The sequence below is a fragment of the Mycteria americana genome, chromosome 6, assembly GCF_035582795.1.
Source record: "Mycteria americana isolate JAX WOST 10 ecotype Jacksonville Zoo and Gardens chromosome 6, USCA_MyAme_1.0, whole genome shotgun sequence".
Classification (NCBI taxonomy): domain Eukaryota; kingdom Metazoa; phylum Chordata; class Aves; order Ciconiiformes; family Ciconiidae; genus Mycteria; species Mycteria americana.
Genome location: NC_134370.1, coordinates 26840829 through 26852904, shown reverse-complemented (window position 1 = coordinate 26852904; position 12076 = coordinate 26840829). Strand labels below are relative to the sequence as shown.

Here is a 12076-nt window from a genome sequence, read left to right as displayed (position 1 = left end):
CCAGTTCTTGCTTAAAATATGCTTATTAGCTTGAAAACAAAGCTATAAGGTTTGTTTTCTGTTGTTTCTGGATGAACTAAAATTCTTGCAAAATCCTAATTTTCTGACATTTTGACTCCACCATCCTAAGAGTGAAAAAAAACCAAACCCCAAAACCAAATAAACAAACCATCTTTAAAAAACAGTGCATTTGGATAAAGTATCTAGAAATGTTTTCTGGACCAAATCTTGTAATCTTGAGGTGAATCCCAAAGCACCCACTTCGCTTTGACGATGATGTAGGATTTGATATTTCTTAAATTAACCTTGTGTTCACCAGCTGTGTTCAAAAAGAATGGAGCAACCTTCTTCACAGAAATGACAAGGAATCCCAGTTTAAGGATTAAGGGTGATGAGAGTGCACAGATAGAAGTAAACGGCCTTTCAGTTCATGTAGAAGTCCATTCATAGCTGAGACTAACAGCTCATCAAAGCACTTGGGCATGCAGCATAACGTTTTCACAAATAAAACAAGCAATACCAATCCTTCAAATGCTATTTCACCAGAGCCTCAATTGCACTACATCAGTGAAGGCAGAATGCACTAGCACTCATCATTGCTTAAGAATCAATATTTTAGATACACAAATTATCAAATCTAAACTTTTTTTTGCTAATCAAAACATTTTATGTTATTTATGAAAAATGGCATACATTTCATCATTATTTTAAAGTGGGAGATATTTTATTATCCTTTTAACCCCTCAGAACTCTAATTTCTGTTATGCTCCCCAGTGAATTTATTTGTCTAGATGACAGTATGGCTACTGCCAAAAAAGGGTCAAAAATACTAACAATTTTAATACCACAGTTAATGTAATTTGTAGAATATGCATTATTTGATACCAAAATGTATATTTCCAGCTTAAAACAAATCACTCACTCTTCCCAATTTACCATCATTTCATGGACCAAAATAATGATTACTTTAGGTAATTATTTATATGAAATAAAACATTTAGATTATTCATTTCCTTGGGTAAAAGCTTCTCATTTGTGACAAACAACAGGCTGTCTATACATTGTCCTTTTTGTACAGGCTCATACTGAAAATCCTGTTCCCTGACATTGTATTAACAGAGAAAAGAAAGGAAAAAAATGCGCTGTTCTCTCTTCCCCCCCCCCCCCCCCTTCTTTCTCCTAGGATGGAGGTTGTTATGGAGATCTATTTTGTAAAGCACTGAAAACATACAATATGCTTTGCTTTGGAATTTATCGATTAAGGGATGCACATCTAAGTACTCCCAGCCAATGCACTAAACGGTAAGTCCAGTCTTTTAGAACATCTCTGCTTCACTGTTCTTCATTCTTCTTGGCGAGGAAGATCCCAGTGCCTGTAATAAATCTAAAAAAGAGCTTTCTCCATTTTTACATGAGTTTGCCACAAAAGCTAACTCTTTGAGGACTTCATGATGACTCTTTAGCTGAGTTTAAATCATAGGCTGGATATCATAGCATAAGTTTTCAGCTAATTTTAATAAAAAATTTTTAAAGTGAATTTTCAGAACATATCTTTATCTTGTTTGATTTATGATGAACCACTCCTTGCATACAAGGAAAGGACTTCAGTTTGCTTATATCAGTCAGCTGTAAGTTACTGGATAATAATTTAGATTATAGTAGCTAGACTTGCTTTTTTCTGAATGCTCAAAAAATACTCCTGTGGGTTTCCCATTGGTACTATCTGTATCTAATCATCATTTCTTCCAGTAAATGGAACACTTCTCTTGGTAGGCTGCATTTTTACTTCAGTAGCACCAAGGCTGACCTCAGTGCTTTAAATAGAGCAGATACATTTCCATCCTTGCAAACTGAAGGCCATTTAGCAGCTTACTTGAAATGTGTCTTAATTAAGTGCCTACTAGAAATACACACACAGACCCATACCAGAACGATCACAAATGTACCATCTGTTACTGTTTCATTCTCTACAAAAAGCATAACTATTGGGTGAACATGGCAATAAACAACCCGGCAGCCCACCAAAGCGATTTCTTCTGTAAGGATTTGGACAAATTGGGTAGAAAAAATGATTTCAGTTTAGATTTACACTGCACTTGCTATACTTGGGATTATTTGTTGGATTAGTAAGCGACTTCTCTCCCTGAGGCAGCTAAGCCAGATTTCTTATGAGCACTGAATTAATTTGAAAAGAAGTGAACTTCGTGATCAATTTTTACTCATTTCTTGCTTGGATAGAAAATGCCTATTGCCTTGCTCAAATATGTTTTTCACATGCATGAAAAAAATTAGCAGCAGGGTCTTTAAGCCCTTCCTACCCTGAAAGAGGGTTAGTTGAAGGTGGGGATTCTTGAAATTGATAGAGTTTTTATTTCAGGCCTGGGGTGTATACTGAGCAATGTTGGATTCTTGGATGTACAGACTTCTCTTTATAAATGCTCTTTGAGGCCATGAATATACGTGTGCAATGAATAAACAAAATTAACCTCACTGCAAATTTACTGATATATTTTCCTTAACTTGTTTTATGTAAAGTTACAATCCAAACAAATAATTATATCCCTTGCTCTATTGACAGTATTTAAATAGTTAATAAATATATAGTAAATATGTATTTAAATATAACGGCACCTAAAATCCTCCTCTCCCTGCTTTTCAGCCATTCTTTTAAATACCGTTGCTGGTGGGTATGTTACTAGTTTTTGTCAATATGTAAGTCTGTTTGCTAGGGTCATTGCATTACGGTGCAGCTAGAGAAAGGAGGGTGATTTCTATGGTGTCTTCCCTGAAATATAGTGACGTGATTCACTTGAAGAACATCCTACTCAGTATGTCTGTGCAACAGAAAACAAAAAAAGTGATATCTGACATGAGAAGGTCCTAAGTCATAACGGGTATTATGTGAGCTAAAATTAGGTACACACTGAAGGAAACAGAAATGCAAAAATCTGGGTAAACGTTCATGAAATAACAACTCTAGAAGGAATTTTTTAGTACAAATCTAAACCTGCTTTCTCTTTCTTTCTTTCTTTCCAGTTATGTTATCACAAATCCACCATATGAATTTGAGCTTGTGCCGACAGACTTGATCTTCTGTTTGATGCAATTTGACCACAACGCTGGCCAGTCCCGGGCCAGTCTTTCTCATTCCTCCCATTCCTCCTATTCTTCCAGCAAGAAGAGCTCATCAGTTCACTCCATCCCATCAACAGCAAACCGACTGAACCGCACCAAGACCAGGGATTCCCGGGAAAAACAGAAGTATGTGCAGGAAGATAGACTTTGATATGTGTACCTGCTCCCACTGTGTGTGAAACTTGCATTCACCACCCATTCTCCCCAGTTAATGTTTCCAGCAGTAATGTTCCCTGTTTTCCCATGGAGTTCTCCCTTTTTGTACACATATTTTGCATATGTATGACAGTGTGCATGTGATTGTCATTTTTATTTCACCACCATAAAACCCTTAAGCACAACAGCAACAAAGCAGACGGACCAAAAGTTATTTATGATGCTAGGGGAGAAAAAAAATTCTAAACCCATAGGCACACTGAAAACATAAATAACTCACTGCAGTTACTCTACATATCAGAAAATAGAGTATATTTAACATGAACACTTGCTCTTGATGTCAGAGTTACACAAAGAAAGTCATTTAGTGCAGAAGTGTTGATGTATGTTGCTGTAGGTTTTTTTATATTCATATTTACAGGAGTTGCTACATTTATTTGAAGCTTATAAAACTAACCCATTGAAAAAAAAAAAAAAAAGAACCAAAAAAATCCCTACTGATTTTTCACTCTGAAAGCTTATATTGTATAGGGCTTACACTCTTTGTATAGATTATTGCTACGTACCTGCTTTATACCAAAGCAACATCAGGGACTTTTCTGCTTGTTTAAGGACTTTCTCTAAAATATACTAGCCTTTTGGAGATAGTGTCTTTTCCCTTTAACACTGAAATTGTTTGGGCATGGAGTTGTAAAACCGCAATGGTTCAATTTAAGTTTAGAAAGAGTCTAATTGCATATTAAATTATTATTCTGTCTATTTATACTGCCACATGAATAGCTATATTTTCTTTCACTTTCGACATTTGGGATAAAAAGCCATATGTATCATAAATATTGGATGTAAGTCATTAAAAACTGCCTTCCTGGGACTTTTACGTCTTTAAAAGGTGAGTTAGTCACCTTATGTACAGAATAAATAATGTTCAGAAAAGAGCAAGCATTTTTCTATGCTTAAGTATCAGATCTCGAGGGACTTTGTTCCTTTCCCCAGATGGTAGTTTAACTTTTCTAAGTTAGAGTGGTGGTATAAATCTTCCAACAAGAGTCCTAATGTGCGAAGATCCTCCAGAAATCCTGCTCCATGTTCTAGCTGGTTCTTTTCAACAGGTGAATGCCAGTACGCAGTACGCATAAATACAGGGGAAGACAACTGAGTGCCTTTACGATCTCTCCCATTTGGGAAGAAAAGGTGCTGTGCCCTATACAGCTAATGAGCAGAACAAGAGGGCTGGGGTGGAAATATTCACTGTGCTGAGACATCATGTTCCAGGCCAGAGTTTGGTTCTTGCAGATTCTCACCAATGACACACCTAGCCAAACAAAAATTGTGGCAGGGAATTAAATAAAGTAGTGGAAAGGAACCTCTCCTAGACAGCCATAGAAATGATACTTCAAGCTTGTTTTTTTAATTTCAAATGCCAACCTTTTGAAATATAGAACAACTAGTTCTAGGTGGTATGAAGAGTTTCCCAGAGTAGGGAGGCCAGAAACACATACCACCTTCCCTGGCTACCCAGCAAGAAAGCATGCAGACAGAAAATAAATATTTGGATTTGGGAGTGATTAGCATGGTAACTGCCAACCCAGACAAGGTGCTTTTATGGTTAGTGTTGTTTTCTACCTTCCCCTTCCCCAAGCATGATAATTTTGAAGATTTGCTTGCTGTGTGAATTGACAATGAAGCCAAGCACTTTTACTGACAAAACCTGGAACCATATAAGTGGGCTACAGAGAGTACCACTGTGCAGTGTTAAGCATAACGATTGGAATACAGTATATATGTGTGTGTGCATTCAAATGCAGCTGTAAGTCCTATCAGTGAAATACGTTGCAAATTATGGATGCTCCCCTACAAATGAGTCTATTACAGTTGCTCTTCATCATAAAGACAAATTCATGTGTTTCTTTTTGCAAAGAAAGTTATCATGTTTCGCCCTAAGAATATTTATTACTACAAGGATGTGCCAGTTAAAGTGCTCAACAGGAAATATGACAGTTTAAAAGCATTGTAAAACTTACATAGCTTACTTCTTTTTCTAAAGTGCAACAAGGATGAATAGAATGGGCCAAGGTATGACAATTAATGGTTCTGCATGACCTAGCAACTGCTGTGGGTTTCCTTCTATAACTTTGTCCTTGTGAAAACTTGTGAAATTAAAAAAAAAAATAGTTACAAACTTTATTCAGTTATTGGTTTGTTTGGTTGGTTGGTTGTTTTGTTGGTTTTCTTTTGCCTTTTTTTTCCCTCCAAACCAGAAGTAAAACTGGCTGCTGCTGCTGCTGCTGCTGTTGTTCAACCCTGTTTTATTTTTTGTCCTCTCATCTGCTTGCCTTTCTAATTGCACGTGTCCTTTTGTAAACACCCAGGTTCCTGCTCAATGAAGATTCCTACCCTGGTGCAGACATTACTTTAATTTCCCATTCCTCATTCCAATTCCTTTCCTCCCTTCCCCTCCCTACTCCCTTGTCCCCCATGTATGTTCATGGCCATCTTTTTATGTTGGCAATATTGACTGAAGATAGTCAAGAGCACTTATGCATTTTGGAAGAATGTTAATGGCTTTGACACCAAAATGCTTTTCCATTAACGTTTTATCTGTTTTCCATTTAGCAGAGGAAGGAAGGGTGTTAATATGAAGCCACTTGTCACATATTACATAATGAATTTATCCAAAAAAATAGTATTTGTATAACTGTGCAGCTCAAATAGAAAAAATATAAACAGTGTACATTAGAGAAGCAACTTGTCTGCTTTGTGAGCAACAGAAGAGGAATATCTAATATGGATGCAAATCTGAATTCTTCAAATCGTATTGAAGTCTAATTCTCCTCCGTCTTCTGTCCTAAAGTCGGAAGTCTTAAAGTTTTGACATTTAGTTATACCATGTGCAATTTTCACTGCTAACTACAGTCAAATTGATCAAATAGTTTATTACAGTGATGAAGATTTTCTGATATGGATATACTAATGAAACTGGGAGGTTGGTCATTACAAGCAGAGGAATATTTAAATCAACTATATTATGTTGTCAAAATTTTTTATATTTAAAAGTAACAGGAAATCTCCCGTTTGTTCAGAAACTTATCCCGAGTCAAACATGCTTAGTAGCTACCCCAGTTAATTTTTTGGAGCACCAATGTCAAGAGATGACATTTTAGAGCTTTAAATGGAGGTCCTGCCACTTATATCAGTCCCAGCACAGTTTCGACAATGGAAACTAGGTTCTTAGTAACTTTGTTGATCTGACTGTTGACACAAAATCACATCTAGCAAACCTGCAGGGTTTTGGCATGGGTTCCCACTGGCCTGAACTGGCAGAGCCAGGCATTTTCCAGTGAAATTCCCATTGTCAAAAGTAAAAATTTTGCTAGTTTAAAATAACAAAAAAGCAACAAGAGCAAGTCCAGAATAGCATTTTTGTCCCAAAACTTTAAGTTGCCTTGGAGCAAAATAAAGATCTTCGCAGAAAGTAAGAATAGTTTCTTCTCTCTCTCCCTGTAAATTACTTACTGCCTGCTACATGTAAAATACTCATCTGCCGAAAAAAGATTTGCTGAGCAAGTGGGTGGAGAAACTTTCATTACTTTTTTTCTCATACAGGAAAAAATTGCATGGGAGAATTTTCAGTTTAGCTATAAACAAGCTGCCTGTGTGGAGGGGGGAGGCACACAAACACATACATACAAACTCATTTGAAACTGCAAGTGTCACAAAAGAAAAAAATGTGTTTAAAACAATTGTAAGGTAACCTGGGATTATGGTGAGAATACAGATTTAGTACATCTTTGTGTCATGTTTAGCTAGTACTTTCTTTGCCTCTGCTCAGAAGACAGGGTGTTTCACAGTGACATCCATTCAAATGTGATTACTTGGTCCAGAATTAATGACAGAAATTTTAAAGCACCAGAACGATAAATCTGTTGGAGAGAATTGCTAGAATCTTACACCAGTTGAAGAAATCTGTATTTTGATCATTTTACTTTAATTATTTATATCTTTTTATGCTGCAGGGAACAGTCACAAGACGTAATTTTTATTTATTTGTAATAAGAGCATGAAGCCTTTAGAACCTGCATGGACGCACTGGGATGCTGATAGCCCATTGCAAACACAGGTGTTTGAGCGGAAAGTAAATGTTTTCTGCTTTCTGATACATGAAGTTACTTAGCTGTTCCAACATCTCTCAGGTGATGCTGTCAAAACCAAACCCATCAAATAGCGTAGGAAGATGAGGGACTCTCTTGAACAGCTCTTAAAAAAATAAAATAGAAAACTATGCCTGTTCTCACTATAATGCAGAAACACATATGGTAAGGATCGATATGCGTATGCCAAAAGGGAGACAAACAGACTGAACATGACAGAGAACTAAAAAAAAAAAATTGGTGAATATAACAATATATAAGGACTTTTAAAAAAGGGTTTTCTGGGCTGATTTAAAGGAAAGAGTAAGTAGTTTGTTTAAGATATGTAAAAATCTGTGCTAAGACTTTGGAAGACATATCAAAGTCAGACTGTAAGCATAACAAAAAAGGCTGAAAAGTGGGTAAGGGATTCAAGAAGGACATTTACTAACTGGGAACAGAATATCTTAGTGGCTGAGAGTAAAGATGAGGAGTGTCAAGCTCACATTTCAAAGGTAAGTATGGAGGTTGATGGACTTTCACAAGAGATTCGTCATTAAGTGGTCAAAGACAATTTTAACAGGAGAAAAGGAAAAAGAAAGGTATAAAGCTGGGTCCAAGCATTTGATGCTGGAGATGATAATGTCTGGATCAAGGTTTCAGCACTGGCAAAAAGAAATTTAAACAGCAAAAGAAATTAGAATCTACCAGTTTCTGCATTTATTATTTATTTTCTGTATTTATTACTTGCCAAGTAAAGGCAAAAAAAGACTTGATGGTGTCTTAAAGATCAGCTCCCTCGACATGAGTTCTATTGTAAAGATTAACATATAAATAATTGCCTTGTTTTGAAAATGCCAGGGAAAGCAGGGGAGATGGAAGTGCTTTACACTGGCTACTGAGAAACACAGTGCAGTTCATCCCTGATCCTTAGCACTCAGGCACCTCTCCCCTTTCTTGCTACGAGATTGAAGTAACTTGCACCAACTTCTGTTTGTAAGGAAAGTTTGTGCACCATATGTTAAAAAAGAAGGTAGAGATAAAAGTTCACAGAGCTTAACTTGCCTCAAAATCATTTTAAACACAAACCATTAGAAAACTGTTAGTTTGAAATTGTTTATGTGATCTTGCAAGGCTTTTAAAACATGATAACCATCACACTTTACACCTCTCTGAAAGGTTAGTTTAATCGTAGATCACATAAAATTGGTTTCCACAAATGCATAATGGTTCATATGTCACACTTGAACTAAATGGTTTTTTAAATGGAGCTGAAATTATTTTGATGTGTACACATTCCCAGATTTTTTTTTCCTACAACCTTTCTTAAACCAGCCCCCATCAGGAACCATTCCCTTAAAGTCTCATTAATAATTCAGATGTTCTGATGACTTTAAAAGATCTATGGAATCAAGGCTTTTTTTTTTTTTTTAACTGCTTGACAAAAAGATAAATGAATGTAGAAAGAAGCAGTAGGAGTCTGGCAAGCTGTAGATCATCTCTGAACAGATTGTAACTTTATCATTCTGTCAGGAAGAATAATTTAAAGCACTTAATCAGTTAGCTTCAGTGTGCAGGATGTAACATTATGAATTCCTATCGTCCAATCTGTTCAAATCAAAGGGAACTTAATTATAATAGGTGAGAGAGAGAGAGAGATGGGAGATTGAACATTGTTCAGACTCAGGCAACTTTAAGGAAGCAGGGAACTATTTACCCTGATCACAAATGAGTAGGATATTTTAAAAAGAAGTAAAATACATTTTAGAAAATGACAAGAAAAACAATACAGTAGTTCTGTTTACCTTCAGTAATAAGCCACTAATGATTACTACAATTCCTTTTTTTTAATTTGTATTTTTTAAAAAGCATAAACACAGGTAACAAATATATTAAAAAAAAAAAAAAGATGGATTAAACCCTCATGAGTTTGGGGTTTGTTGTTGGGGGGGTGGGGGTGTTGCATGTAGATGCTTAAAATCCATATCACGTATAAGTGTTTAAATTTCATATTCACGAAAGTGACTGAGAAGTCCAGTAATTCTGGAAATCAATCCACTTCTTTAGAGGCCCTACCTTGGAAGCTAGTTGCTTATTTTCATGCATTTATGCCCAGATATTTGTCCTTTATTCTTCCTGCTCTTCCAGTTTCTATTCTGTGCTTCACCTCCTGAGCTTCTGTTCTCGATTCTTGGGTTTCTGAGGTGGATTTTGCTTTGCTTATTTTTATTTTTTTATTTATTTAAAATGAGCACTTCTTCCACTTCTGCCCTGATTCCAGCCCACATACAGCAGCATTTCAGTGGTAAGCAAAAGTGGCAGTTTGTATTATGCAAGTGAGACACTAAAGCTTCTGAAGCATTTTGGCTTCCCCATCGGAATGAGAGGTAGTGCGTATACATGTAAGAGAGCAGCTCTGACGTGCCCCAGTTGCAGAATCCCATCCCCAGAACTATTTGTGCCTACTGCTCTGCACACCCACCTCTGGAATTTGGGGAAGGAGGGCGAGAATGGAGACCCTTGTTCATGAATGCTTGTCAGAGCACAAGCACCTAACGGCCATAAGCCACTCTAAGACCAAGAGTTTCTAAGTCTTTGAATAGAGCTATCTTGCAAAGTTGCGCACCTGTAATTAAGAAATGACAGCAGTAATTGGTCTCTGAAGGGCTTAAGAAAATGCTTTTGCGAGTTTTAAGAAGTTTTTGTCCCCATCTGTGTATGAACAATGCAATATAGTGGTTACAATCATGAGCAGCTAGGGAAAAACTGCAGTGCTGCAGCCTCTCAGCTTCCTCACTCCCTCCCACATTGCTCCCGGCCCACCCTAAATCAGTACCATAAAAATTCTTCCTGTGATCACGGAAACAGACCCTGCCCAAAGATATAAAAGGAACAGCTTCCCCCTCTATTATTCCTTTAAGTCCTTGCTTCTGTTGCCTTGCTGTCATGTATCGCTACCAATCCATTCAGGATTAACTCGAGCCCCTGCTACAATCATCTGCAGCAGCAAGTATGTTCCATAGCCCTTCCCAAACCGGAGCGTTCCGCAGCGCCCAAGCAGCCGGGTTGCTAAGTAGCAATATAATGGCCAGCCTGCGCAGGAACACAGCCATCTGGCAGCAGGAATGCAAGCCCTATTTATGCTAGCTCCAACTGCAGAAAGTTCTTCTTTACATTCTCCTGCATGATTTCTGAGCCACAGTAGCGATCACCCCCAGGCTGACGTGGTTCAGAGAAGCCTCTGATTCTTTATGGTGCGCCTCTGTATACGGACTCACATGCTCTTTTCTGCATTACCTTTATCTCATCTGCTCTCCCTGGCTTCTCAGTTTAGCCTTTTATTTGTATCATTTCTTCAATATATGAATCAGAGGGTGTTCACCTGAGCATGAAAAAAAACCCAAAAAGAGCTCTCTTACATTCAACAAGCAAACTAGCATATTGACAGTTTTCTTTAGCTTCTACGATCAAATCCACAAACATGTCATCCTCCTTTCATGAAAAGTGTTTTCAGACATATTAATCTAATGCACTGTACTGCTAGTAATTAGTCAAAGTCACCTTCTATTGATTGCCTTTTCTCTATAAACTTTACTGACTGCTCCCCCCTCCTCTTTTTTTTTTTTTTTTTTTTTTTTTTGGTGTTTATGTGTATATGTGCTTCACTAATTAAAACTCTCATTTTCCCTCCTTATTCTGTCTCTACCCATTTTGCTCCTTAGCAGAAAAGAAATGGTTTACAGATGAGCCGGATAATGCCTATCCCAGAAACATTCAAATCAAGCCCATGAGCACTCACATGGCCAATCAGATCAATCAATATAAATCGACAAGCAGCTTGATACCACCAATCAGAGAAGTTGAAGATGAATGTTGACTCCTTCAAGGCCGGAACTATTTTTTTAAAGCCTGACAAACTTCATGAATGGTGATGTGACATTTATTCCTCTTACATGCTGAACCACTGATGGAGAAGTTAAGAAGGGCAAGCTTAGTAGGAAAATAAAGTAGACAGATCTTTGTTTGTCTGCCTTTAATATTGCTTCCACGTATTTTGGAAACTATTTCATTTATAAATGAACATAATCAAAACTAGTCATGTATAGCCTCTAGCATTTTAAATTATTTTTATTTATTAGAAAAAAATATATTTTTCTTTTTTTTTTCATTGTCAAGTATTTTCCCTTAAAAAAACTGCATATGTGGCCAGACTCCTAAGAATTAAAAAAACCCCACAAACCTCAGTCTTTGGCTTAAAGGAGAATGATGGTCACAGTTATAAGGACATGTAATTAAGGGAGACAAATGATATATTTACAAAAAGAAAAAAAAAAAGTCCAACTTGTATTTTAGTAAATCAAAAAAAAGAAGAAAAAAAAAAAAAGAGAACAGTTCACCAAAATGTTTCTTTACTGGAGGATGTGTATTTTGTTCAGCATTGACACCAGCTCTTAATAAACTGAACTTATTTATTTTCAAAGTTGAAAGTCATATTTTTGTACATGTAACATTCTTCTGAAATATTCTTTGTTTTATTACCATACACAGATCATCTTACTTGCCAGTTACGTTAAGGTCCAACCACCCCCCCACACCCCCATGCTGCCCCCACCCCCCATCCCGCTACGCACTAACACCCACACAGAGACGCCCAGCAT

The 12076-nt window shown here is 36.9% G+C and overlaps 1 protein-coding gene across 9 annotated transcripts in view; it reads left to right on the top strand.

Annotated features, from left to right (window-relative positions):
• The window catches only part of KCNMA1 (potassium calcium-activated channel subfamily M alpha 1), a 532021-nt gene extending 520726 nt beyond the window's left edge, over positions 1-11295 (top strand). For 4 of the 9 annotated variants that reach the window (XM_075505163.1, XM_075505162.1, XM_075505157.1 and 1 more), the window contains 2 exons: positions 1184-1302; positions 3037-5509. In XM_075505163.1, coding sequence (XP_075361278.1) covers positions 1184-1302; positions 3037-3286 — 369 coding nt within the window. In that variant the 3' untranslated portion in view covers positions 3287-5509. Of the gene's footprint in view, positions 1-1183; positions 1303-3036; positions 5510-11140 lie in introns of those variants that run through there. The other 5 variants (XM_075505159.1, XM_075505158.1, XM_075505166.1 and 2 more) reach the window with 5 other exon arrangements.
• The last annotated feature ends 781 nt before the right edge of the window (positions 11296-12076 follow it).